The sequence below is a fragment of the Peromyscus maniculatus genome, chromosome 8 (assembly GCF_049852395.1).
Source record: "Peromyscus maniculatus bairdii isolate BWxNUB_F1_BW_parent chromosome 8, HU_Pman_BW_mat_3.1, whole genome shotgun sequence".
NCBI classification, from domain to species: Eukaryota; Metazoa; Chordata; class Mammalia; order Rodentia; family Cricetidae; genus Peromyscus; species Peromyscus maniculatus.
In genome coordinates this window covers 91,452,130-91,464,823 of record NC_134859.1, presented here as the reverse complement: position 1 = coordinate 91,464,823, position 12,694 = coordinate 91,452,130, and the positions used below count along the sequence as shown (strand labels likewise).

At 48.4% G+C, this 12,694-nt stretch overlaps 1 protein-coding gene across 14 annotated transcripts in view; it reads right to left on the bottom strand.

Annotated features, from left to right (window-relative positions):
• Mapt (microtubule associated protein tau) overlaps nt 1-12,694 on the bottom strand; it is a 102,153-nt gene that overhangs the window by 3,248 nt on the left and 86,211 nt on the right. For 8 of the 14 annotated variants that reach the window (XM_006970545.4, XM_006970544.4, XM_076543516.1 and 5 more), the window contains 3 exons: nt 5,249-5,341; nt 1,954-2,035; nt 850-962 (listed from right to left, as the gene is read on the bottom strand). In XM_006970545.4, coding sequence (XP_006970607.1) covers nt 850-962; nt 1,954-2,035; nt 5,249-5,341 — 288 coding nt within the window. The remainder of the gene's footprint in view (nt 1-849; nt 963-1,953; nt 2,036-5,248; nt 5,342-12,694) is intronic. The other 6 variants (XM_076543518.1, XM_076543510.1, XM_076543515.1 and 3 more) reach the window with 1 other exon arrangement.

Here is a 12,694-nt window from a genome sequence, read left to right as displayed (position 1 = left end):
CCATATATGAACAATATACGGAGACGTTGCATTTAAACTGAGTGGTGTGTGGCAGAAATGGCGGAGCTCTGGCCTTTGATGAGGAGGCTTTCCCACCTTCCCAGAGAAGGGAGCCCTGCCTGGCAGCCCTCGGGTATGGCCTCCTGTCTTCAGCTTCTGACAGCTTCCAAGACTGAAGGGTCTCCTGCTTTGGAGCAGCAAAGGTCCATGTCCACGTTGGGGTCCTGAAGGCCAGAGGATCTGCCCTGAGAGGCCATCTCGGGGCAAGGCCCTCTCAGCCTGCTGGCTGTGTGCCCATTGCTTTAGCGGGTGCTTCATAGTGATACCAGGGGTTTTACATAAGCAGCAGATGCAGACATGTGGATGCAGAAGAAAGCAGGGAGCTGGGGGGACTTGCCAGCCAGGGGACTCCCAGGGGCCACCAACATGGCCAAGTAGAAAGACGGCTGAGCCACCTTGGGTAAATACCCTTTCTCGGGCTAGGCTGGGTCTGACTGCGGGACATTCCCTCTGTTTAGTCATTTGCTGGGAGGATCCTGCCGAGGAGGCTACCTCCATAATATGGGGCCAGGCAAGTGTGGAGGTGGTTTATGCCAGAGAGGAAAACCAGGGCAGCCCACCGGTCACTCTGCCAGCCACACCCTCGGCCAGCATCACTATTTTGCTCTAGCTTTCTGGTAACCAGTGGGAAAGATCTGTCTTTGGCCTCATGCCTTGTTCTTGGTACACCGGGCTGAGAGTGAGAATCTGTCTGTAGCTGGTCCATATGGGGCCCTCTAGGACCAGCCTTGTCCACTCCATTAACCCCAGTATCCCCATGTGACCTCCCCATTTGTCGTCCCCCTTTACCTTCTTATTCCCTCCTCCAGGGACATGGGTGATGTTATCCAGGGAACCAATCTTCGACTGGACTCTGTCCTTGAAGTCCAGCTTCTCAGATTTCACTTCCACCTGGCCACCTCCTGGAACACAACCCACACAAGAGCTGCTTGCCATCTTCTGTGGTCTGGGGACTTAGCATGTATTAAATGAAGTTTCAGCCTGCAGAGCAAAGCGCCTGGGGCTGCTGGAGGCTTGATAAAAATTAGGTCAGATGTCACCATTCTGGAGGGGAACATTAGTTAATGTGCCCATTCTGACTCCAACAGAGGCTGGGCCAGTGATCACAAGAACAGCCCACCCTCTTGGAGTTGCCAGGGCTCTACTTATTGAGAAGGAGGCTTAGCCACAAGGCAGCCCTTGTAAGGGCTTCCAAACCACCTGCCTCGCCTCTAATCGAGATGCACATTGGATATTTACTCTACAAAATCTTCCTCCTGAAATGGTCCAACGGTACAGGAAGCTTGGCCAGGAGAAGGCATGCTAAACTCTAAACTGGGTGCCTTCCAGCGGTGGAGATTTTCATATGATCGTCCTGTAAAGCGGAACCCCTCAAGACCTTGGAGTGAAACTGCATGTCAAATGCACAGGGAGGAGAAACCCGAACCCCCCTTCTGCCTCTTTGACTTGGGTCACCACACTCGGGTGTGGCAGGAGGGGAGGTGACCTGTACTGCTGTTCTGGGAAGGGTGCTTTGTTTAAACAAAGTCACAGCAAGGATGGAACAACAGCCCAGAATGGTCTCACGTCACAACTGTTGATGCAGTGCCCCCCCCCCCATGCTGGCTAGGACGAAGCTGAGAAGTCCACAGAACTGGCCTTTGGGGACCCAATCAGTCCCATGGCTGGTCCTCTATTACAGGCTTTTCTGGAGAGCCACAGATGGCGTCTGGGACCAGCTTGTCTTCTCCCTCCACCCTTGTCTAGGCTGAAAAGGCCCTTCCTTCTCAGGAGCCAGCAGGGACAGTCACTTTCACATTTACTGTTCACTGCCCAGGTTGGCCGATTCCAGGAAGCACCTGCCAGCCTAGCCAGCACCTTCCTAGCCCAAAGCCTGCCTTCCTCAAGGGCTACCTGGTTTATGATGGATGTTGCCTAATGAGCCACACTTGGAGGTCACCTTGCTCAGGTCCACTGGCTTGTAGACTATTTGTACCTGTGGGTCAGAGAGGGCAGGAAGGAGACAGAGAATAAAGGGGTTACATTACTAGGTGTGTGTAACACAAGCAAAGCCTGATGGACCACTTGTCAGTGGCTCCCATCAGCTACTGGATACACCCCACTCAGGGAGGAAAATATGCTCCCCAAATCCAACCAATCCCCGTCCCCCAGGACGCTGGGTCTTCACAAAGTAACTATGGGACCTAAACATCTTCAATCTCAGAAACCCAAGAGACTTCCATGGAAAAGCAGAGGTATCTATTTAGCAGATACTTAAATATAAAGACGTAAATCCTTTCATTGAGGAGAGCCCGGTCACACGCAGTGGAGGAAGAAGTGACCGGCCTATGCAGCCTCCAGGTGCTCTCCTTGGAAGGGATTCAAAGAGGAGAATCCACAAGGATGGGTATGCTTCATCCTGGAAGCTCCCACAGTCCTGGACCACCGGTCGGCAAACCGGGCCCAGGACAGCGCTACAGCTCAGGGCGCACAGTCTCCTGGGTACTTCATCCTCTACTGAAAAGAGCAAAGCGACACCAGCAAGGGGGGGGGGGGCAGACACACAGCAGAAATCACAGGGTTAGTGTCTCAGCAAGCGTGAGTGAGCAGACAGGACACACGGGGAAACCTGCCAGCCCAAGGGTCCTTCATCGCCCAGCAGCAATGCCTGCTCTGAGGAATGACAGTTGCTTCCTGAGAGAAATGCCCAGAAGAAGACCACCCAGGCCGATGGGGCTCCTGGAAGCCAGTCTCTCAGAACTGTGGTTTACAGCTTAGATAGCCGGTCACTAACTGCCACCTTCCAAGTCCCATGGGTCTCCTATATAGACCACAGGTAGGGGCATCTCCTGTCCTGGGAGAGGGGTGGCCTTATGTGTGAGAGTCAGCAAAGCAAGGTGGATGTGCTACAGAGGTGTAAATGAACAAATCGCTGTCATTTTCATGGTTAGCTGTGCTGGTGGTGTGGTGTGTGTAGTGTGGTGTGGTGTGTGTGTGTGTGTGTGTGTGTGTGTGTGTTTACTAATGGACCTCATGGAAGAGGAGGGCTGTGGCCTCACATGTCAGTGTGCTGGGGTGTCAGCCTGCCCCAGTAAAGGTGGGTGAAGAGCAGATGATCCCAAAGACCTTCTACAAACAGATCCAGGGTATCGTGGGAGTTCTGGGGCAGTTGATGATGGGAGAGCCAAGGGAGCATTGGCCCTCTGCAGCCACGGGAGACAGAGACCTCCAAGAAGGGACAGGGATGCTACAGGGATGCCCAGAGCCTCACTCTTCCTCCGGCCTAGGCAGAGTCCCGTGAGAGTCAGTACCAGGGGGTGGCAGAGGTAAGAGGTGTTGGAAGCCTCGAATGGTCAGAGGAGAAAGGAATGTACGGAGCCTGGAGAAGCAGCTCTGGAGAGGAGGCCACAGCTCAGCCAGGAGGTACAGATGGAGGAGCAGCCTGTCTGCTGCAAATCCCTCCACCCCAGAGTGAGAGCAAGCAGCAACCCGGATGTGCAGCCCAGACCAGGGATCCTTCAGCCCGAAATGCCAGAGGCCAAAACCACTGCCCCCTCCCTTCAGAGCGCTTCTCTACAGGTCCATCCTGTAGTCAACCGTGGCCACAGGCCAAGGACAGGCCTCATGGCCAGCCCGGGCTATCTTGTGACTCTGTATAAGGTGGTCACGGGCTAGTTCACAGGCTCACACACTGCTGCACACATTACAAAGTTCCCTGATAGCCTGCCTACTGGAGCCTCTCATCCGGCACTCAGCATGTGACCAGAGCTGCTCTGAGCTGGCTCTTCCCAACGTCCCCTGCAGGGGCATCCGCCCTTTGCAGCCCACTGGAGCCAGAGCCTTCAGCCCGAGCAGCACGTCAGACACGAGCCCAGGCAGACACCCCTGCCTCTCCTCCCCAAGCGCGGCAGGCCTGGGCTGGGAAGTCAGCGTACCCTAAATGACAACATTCAAGGGCCCAGGGACAAAGACAGCAATGGCAGTCGTTAGTGACCACCTCTTAGCCCCACCCATCGCTTTCCAGAACAGTTTATTGAGTGTACACTGGGAGAGCGTCAGGCTGGGCAGTAACTACGGTGTGGCCGACGGCTGTATGGGGTGGGGGTGGCAGGGGTGGCAGGGAGTGGAGGACAGAGGAAATGGCAGACACCGTGAGTGAGTAAGCGTGAGAAGCAGTAGCCACAGGGCCAGCACTTGCTGCTCTGGGGCCAAGGGTCCAAGAGGCAGAAGGCAGGGCAGGGGCCAGGGCAGGAGGCAGAAGCACATTGCAAGAATAAACCCTGTGGGCCGAGACAGTTTCTGGGAAGGGCCCATCCCAATGTTCCAGCAGTCACAGGACACAGCCAGCAGGAACTCTCTCTCGGAGAGCCTGGGCCCCTTCTGGGACTGACCCAGAGCTGGGAATGAGGGAGCTGGCCAGGAGAACCCTGAGGCCAGTTTGCATATCCTGCCCTGTGGGCACAGGCCAGCCTGAAGGACAACGGAGTTTCTAAGCCCATCCAGGGAGCCTGAGAACATCTCACACAGACTCACTGGGGACAAGCTGGGTCCACAGGGGTGTTTAGAGGAGGACAAATTTAAAACCCTAAGCAGCCTTTCTCTGGCAAACTGAACTGGGACAATAGATATCACCCATGACCTTTTTATTAGGCTCTTTGCAACCAGAGTCCCTGGGGGGTGGAGGGGGGGAAGAGCTGGTTTTAAACTTTAACTGAGGCTTAGGAAGTGCTTCCTCTCTTGAAGATGGAGACCCAGATGAGAAATAGAGGGTGACTAGGGTGGCTAGGGCCCTTTCTGCCCTTGGCATGGGACAGAAGTCCTTAGTGTCCTCTAAGATCATGTGGACCATCCATCCACAGCAGAACCTGTTCCAGAGGTGAGGGAAGAGGTGACAGCCAGTCTTGGGTGCCACGGTCTTCAGTCCCATTTCTAGTAGGCTATTGGGCTCCTAGGGACATGGGCATGGTACTGTGGGGACCCAGCTTCTCAGGGAAGGGCCAGCGGGGGGGAGCCAATTGCCATCCCTATTCTGCCGGACCCTCCACTGAACATGGGGAGGGGAGTCTGGGGACAGCAGATTAAGTGTAGGGACACAGGAGGCCCCGAGCCTGCGGTGATTTATTCTGTGCAATGTCTCACAAGTACACACTCAGACACTCCTCACACGGAAGGCTGCAGCACACTGCACGGAGAGTGTGATCGTACTCACACTGCCGCCGCCCGGGACGTGTTTGATATTGTCCTTTGAGCCACACTTGGACTGGACGTTGCTAAGATCCAGCTTCTTATTAATTATCTGCACCTTTGATAGCCAAAAAAAAGAATGAGTGATGACCACACCCCGAGCATGGACCCCTGACCTGTGGGCTGCTGGGGAGAACCAGGTCTGAGCCCCGCCTCCTCGGGGGATGCAAGGAGGCTGCCTGGAAAGGCACACTGCAAACCCCCTCCACTGGGAGATCACAAAACATGACCGGGCACTCCAGAGCAGGGGTGGGAGGCTGCCAGGTTGGGGGGCACTGACAAGTGTAAATAGGGAGTCCCCTGTGTCAAGTTCTCAGAAGAAAAACAACAAAACCCCCCAAACACCCACACCAGCGCAAGACAACGCATATACACGATTCCCGGCCGCTGAAGAGTTGTTATGTTAAAGGTCCCCAGCCAAATTATCTTGAGCTGAGCTGGTGAGATGGCTTTAGTGAGGGTACAGACAGCTGCCACCGGACTCCCACGTGCCCTCTGACTCCCACACGCATGCAGTGGCACACACACACACACTCATACACGCAATAAATAAATTTCATACACACTCATACATGCAATAAATAAATACTTTAAAATATTTTTAGGTTTTTTTTGGGGGGGGGCTGTTGAGACAGGGTCTCTCTACATAGCCCTGGCTGTGCTGGAACTCACTATGTAGACCAGCCTAGCCTTGAACTTACAGAAATCTGCCTGCCTCTGCCTGCCAGGTGCTGGGATCAAAGGTGTGTGCCACCCGACCAGCTTAATTTTAGTTTAAAAAAAAAAAATTAAACTACCTCCATGTATAATTTTACCATGTTATTAGGAAACCTTTACCTCACTATTACCAGATCAGAACATAGTATTTGGGGGTGACGTAAATTCCTGTTTGGGGGCCATGGTCACTCACATTTGGCTTCAGGATAAACTCCTTCCCTTTGAGGTGATAACTGTGTTCTCACTCACAGGAGGAGCCATGGAGCATCCCCAGGAAGTGTTACAGGCTGTTCTCAAACCCGAGGGGCACCAAGGTAAGTCTAGACCTAACCCTGACCTAGGATTTGAATGCTGATATCTGGTTTAAGTGGCTAAAAATGTGTTTTGTTTTCCTTTTGCAGACATGTTTTCAGTTTTTTGGAAAGAGAGTCTCATGTATCCCAGGCTGGTCTCAAAACTCAGTGTATAGCCAGGGATGACCTTAAACACCACAGCCTCCCGCTTCTACTTCAGAGTACCGGCTTGGAGTCTGCTTCGTAGCTTCTGGCCAAAATGGGTAAAATTGCTCCCATAAGCATCCTCGCTGTATGGGCCGTCTCTGGGCCACCAAATATTTGCGTTGACTCCATGTTAAGCAGTATGAACAGCCCACTGTGAACTTATTTCAGCAAGGAATTTTTCCATATTGTGGATCATTTTCATAGCATAGACTCCCAGAAATAGGATTTCTAAGTCAAAATGATAAGTGTTCTAAAAACTCTCAAGCCAACCCTCCAAATGGCCTCCTGAAAGGGTGGTTAAATCCTCCCCGGGCCTCTGCTGACAAGGCCAGTTTGCTGTGCTGCCCACTGCAGGGATTTGGTGGTGCTTGACTCTCACCTAGGTGAGTTCCAGGCAGGGGCAAGTGCTTCCCAGTGGAGAGCATGGGCTGGCACTGAAAAACTTGGGTGTGAACCCCACTCAACTGCTGGTCTTGGATAGCCATTTAGCCCCTCCGTACCTCAGCTTTCCCTACAGATGGGGGCTGCTGACTTCGCAGAACATGGGAGAAGTGAAATGAATCCACCTCTGGGAGGCCTTGAGAACAGGGTCGGCACGGATCAACTGCCCATAGATGGCACACACTTTAATCCCAGCACTTGGGAGGCAGAGGCAGGGAGATCTCTGTGAGTTCGAGGCCAGCCTGGTCTACAAATCAAGAGCCAGGTCAGGCACCAAAACTACACAAAGAAACCCTGTCTCAAAAAAACCAAAAAAGAAAAAGAAAGCCAGAATGGGAGCAGTTTGGAATCAGAAAACACACACTCAGTTAAGACAAGTAGATATAAAAATGATGATATCAGCTGGGCGGTGAGTGGCACACTTCTTTCTTTAATCTCAGCACTTGGGAGGCAGAGCCAGGCAGATCTCTTTAAGTTCGAGGCCAGCCTGGTCTACAGAGTGAGTTCCAGGACAGGCTCCAAAGCTACAGAGAGAAACCCTGTCTTGAAAAAACCAAAAACAAACAACCGAACAAACAAAAAAGAATGATGTTACAATAAAGGGAGGTCACTGCGCTACGCATTCAGCACTATTATATTCAGCCCTGAGCTTCCTGAAAGCCAATGAGAAAAAGGAAACACAATTGATTACGTAACTCCTTATTTGACAAAGAAAAGTTTCTGGAGGAAGATCGCTGTTTTCTGGATACAAAGAAACCGAATTAATCAAAGGACGCTGCAATCACACACAGTCTGTAACATACATAGAGCCCCCCCCCCACTCACCCCCTGGGTGGTTTGTTCTTATTCTAACCCCACAGGAAATGAAGAAAGCTTTTGTGGGGTTTGGCACCAGATGGATATTTACAAAGCAAACTCCAGTTACTGTTGGTGGCCATCTTAAACCAATGCCCTTCACTGGAGCTCAGATTTACAGAGTGTGGAGAAGGGGGAGGTGGTTGGCATTGTGAAACTGGCGTCGCAGTGACGGTGGCGTGTTCAGTTTTACCGTACCGGGCTTTGGCTCTGACTAGTCACTGGAAATACCCCGGAGGGGAAGGAGGACGCTTCCATCTGAGGGCCTTCTGTTCAGGAGGGAAGTGTCTGGGGTCACAGAGTTATCCTGAGAACCTGGCTGGGTCCACTTTGGTTTACCCACTTCCCAGAGACCCCCCAAAGTTATTTCAAGCCCTCTGGTTCTGCTTGGGTTCAGAACTCTCAGGGGATCCCTTCTTGGCCCCAAGCCTCTAGACCAAGGAGCGCCCAGACTGCTGGTGCCAGCTGCACTGGGCTGGGCCTCGCTTGGACAGTGGGCCAGGGCAACGCCCCATTTGGGAAATGAACCTGGCGTGGGCAGCTAGGCCCACAGAAAGCCTTGCCTGAAAGTCCAAGGTCGTTAGCTTGGGACGGATGCAGAAAGCCTACTTGTATCCAGTCCAGCCAACCTGTGAAAGGCAATGAGGTGCCAAGGCCAGGCACTATTAAGGCTACCTACCCTGTCAACAGTGGCTGGAGCCGGGCGGTGATAGCACACACCTTTAATCCCAGCACTCGGGAGGCAGAGCCAGGTGGATCTGTGAGTTCGAGGCCAGCCTGGACTACCAAGTGAGATCCAGAACAGGCTCCAAAGCTACACAGAGAAAAACCCTATCTCAAAAAGACAAAAATAAAAACAAACAAATTAAAAAACATTGGCTGAGGTAGTAGATCAGTTGGTAGAGGATTTTCCCAGCATGCATAAAGCCCTGGGTTCAAGCCCTCACCCTGTATAAAACTGGATGCAGTGATGCAAGCCTGTAATCTTAGCACTTGGGAGACAGAGCAGGAACATCAGAAGTTCAAGGCCATTCTCAGGCACATGAGGCCAGCTTGGAACACATGAGCCTCTGTCTAAAAAAAAAATGATGACTTTTTTTTTCTGTGTCAGGGAATATGTTGCATTTAAAACACTTCCAACTCCCACCCCTAAACATACACACACACACATACAATTAAATGAATATTAACATTTTTTTTAAAAAAAAGCTTTCATTTCCATATGACCAGTGGTGAAGGAGAAGAAGGTTGGGCAGACAGGAACAGAAAGAAATGGGCAAGGATGAGAGAGAGAAAAAAACCCAAAAGGTCAGGAAAGAAGACGACTCAAAATCATAACACACTTGGAGAGAAGGAAGCAGCTGTGGGTGGTCCAGGGATGGAGGCTGCTGTCTACAGCGCTCTATCGCCATCTTGTGGTCACCCGTAATATAACAACCCTTTGCCCTTGGTGCACCCAGGCTCTGGAACCTTTTGACTTGAGGGACTCGGGTTGTGTTGGAAATCTCCAGAGGAGCGCTCCAACTGCTCAGTCAACCAGGCTGCTTCCGTGCTTGGACACTAACCAAACACTGGTTAGGAAATAATTTCTTTCTGAGACAGGGTCTCCCTGTAGAGCTCTGGCTGTCCTGGAACTCTGTAGCCCAGGCTGGCCCTTAACTCACCTGCCTCTGCCTCCCGAGTGCTGGGATTAAGGGCGTGCACCACCACTGCCTGGCTCCTAAAGCCTTTTTTAAAATTACTATTGTTGCTACTATTATTATTAGAGTGTGTGCACTGCATGCATGATGTATGGACATATGCAGGCATGTGTGTGACCCTGTGTGGGGTCAGTTCTCTCCCTCTCCCTTACATGTGTCTAGGGGTTGAACTCAGGTTGCCAGACGTGCATCTGAGTGTACCTTTTGCCTGCTGAGCCACCTCGCTGGCCCATTAATATTAGTAGTATTTAGTTTTTGGAGACAGGGTCTCATGTAACATAGGCTGGCCTTAACTTGCTATGTAGAGGAAGCTTTGCACCATGATTCTCCTGCCTCAGCTCCCAAGTGCTGGGGTTACAAGCATAGCCATCTTCTGCTATGGGACAGGACAAAAGCCAAATTAATTAAGGGACTATTCTATTACTAATCTCAACTCTTTGATTCTATTCTGATTCTTTAAACTTTTCTTAAAGTATGAATTTTATATCAAAATTTACAAGATTAATATATATAGATATATATACATTTTAAACTTTGTTAAGCTATGAATGGTCATATAGAGTACTAACTAATTCTAGAAAAAAGGCTTCAATTAGCTGCATATATATGTTTTTGTGTTCGAGTCTCTTATCAGTTTTCTGCAGGAAATCACGGCCAGGCCTAACATCAACTGAAGTCTCCAGGAAGAAGATGGGGCCCCACAACAACAACAATTCCACGTGGACAATAATAATATCATTAAGCTAACAAACATCATCTACAGATCAACTTTGAACTACAAGGTGCTCAGAGCAATTTTGAGATGACTAGCTGAAAGGATCCAGTCTCAAAGACTACTTGAATAAGGACTTGAGATAAACCCTGAACTTTGGCATTATACACAGACTGGATAATGAAGGATATAGTTACCTTTCCTAGAATTTGACAACTAACCTAAAATTTTCTTTCAGGATAAAGATAACTTCGCCCATACCCAGCAGGAAGCAATTTTAAGAATACGATGCCCACATTCCCAAAGAGGTGGTGTGGGGCAGGTGGTTTTTTGGTCTTTTTTAATGGGTTTTGGGTCTGGGATAATTTTCATTGTTTAGGGGGGTTGGTTACAAGTTGTTGTCAAAGGTTAGGAAAAAGGCTAAGCAAAGGAGATTAGATTTAAGGTTCTTGTTTAAAAAAAAAGAAGAAAGAAAGAAAGAAAGAAAGAAAGAAAGAAAGAAAGAAAGAAAGAAAGAAAGAAAGAAAGAAAGAAAGGAAGAAAGAAAGAAAGAAAGAAAAAGACAATTACTAGTTTTAAATACTTTACATTGGATTGGATTGTTTTATATTGTATACAAATTTGAAATTGATATTGTTAGAAAATGCTATATGTATCTTTCTAATTGTATTTATACCATTCATTTAACAATGTAATGCAATTTTCTGATCCTTGAATGTTATTATTACCAACTATTAGGATATAAAGAAATGAAAGTTAGTAGTTAGACATTACAATAGAACTTGCAGTCATATTAGATAAGTTTTAAAAATTGAGCAGATATATTTTAGACAGGTCATCTTCAAACCCTTCAGAGATCTACAGAATATGGCATTTAAAATGTTTTAATAACTTGCCGGGCGGTGGTGGCGCACGCCTTTAATCCCAGCACTCGGGAGGCAGAGGCAGGCGGATCTTTGTGAGTTCGAGGCCAGCCTGGGCTACCAAGTGAGTTCCAGGAAAGGCGCAAAGCTACACAGAGAAACCCTGTCTCAAAAAACCAAAAAAAAAAAAAAAAAAAAAAAATATATATATATATATATATATATATAATGTTTTAATAACTTAGAAATTTTTCTTTTGAGACATGTCAGCTCCTGGCAGTACCAATCTACTTCAGAGAAAATATGGGCATTGAAGAAACTGCATATGGAGTTAACTTTTATTGTGGCAAAAGTTAGCTACTGGACAACAAAGTATCCTCGAATCAACAGGACAAAATGGACAGACAGAACACGAAACAAAGGACTACTGATTCTTGCCAAAACAAGTGTGGTTATGGCTTTGTCAAAAGGCATCTTCTGAGGCCAGGACAATATGGTACCATCCCTGAAGTGGCCTTCACAATCCGGAAAAGGTACAGTGCCCTTTTCTTTGAAGGCAGCTTAACAGGCAGAGGGCCGATGGCTTCTGATGTGCAATGGAACAGCAGCTGAAAGCTCACGCCTCTCAATAGTAGACTGACATTTAATAGAAGGATGTGGAGAAGAAGGGGATGCTGAGATGAAGCCATATATACACAGCCAAGAAGAATGGACAGCTGAACTCAAAAACCGTCAACAATTTCCAGAATTTAAAATCCTGAATCATGACATGACACTAGTGGAATTCAGGTGTTTCTGGTACATGGACTGCTCTCACCCAATGTGAGGTTGAACTGTTGACCTTGTGTACATCCTACTTTACTTCACAAATGAGTCTGTCAGATACGCTAAGCCTATAGGCTGAAGATGATGCCCCAACACTGTGGAGAAACCTCAGGTGACTGTCCAGGCAGCTGGCTGTTTCTGTCAACTCACAAATTTTTTGGAAGTTGCTTGCATGCACTTCCTGTTTTTATTTTTGTTAGCTAATATTATTTCCTTCTTGGGTCTCTGAGGGAGTTGAAGATTAGTTAGTTATAGTTGAAGATTAGTTAGTTATAGCTGAAGATTAGTTATAGTTGAAGATTAGTTAGTTATAGTTGAAGGTTAGTTAGTTATAGTTGAAGATTAATTAGGATAGAAAGTGAATTAGATACATTTTGGACTTACTAAAATAGGATAGATAATGGAATTATTTTCTCTGATTTGTCAAATACAAACGGACTAGACATTGTTTAGGTATTTATTACTTGTATATATTGTATATAGTTATTTTACTTTTGTATATAGTTTTTCTTTTGTTAGTTATAACCTTTTGCTTTTTTTTCTTTTTATTAAAATAGAAAAGGGGAAATATGGTGGTATTCTATTTGTACAGAAATGTGATTTTAATTGTATGTTAATAAATAAAGTTGCCCCGGGGGTCAGAGCTATTAGAGCCATAGAAAGAGCATGGCGGTAGTGGCACACGCCTTTAATCCCACAGATCTCTGTGTGTTCAGGGATACAGCCAGCATTGGAGACATACGCCTTTAAAACCTGGAGGGCTGTACATACAGGCAGTGACGAGGCAGTCACGTGTTT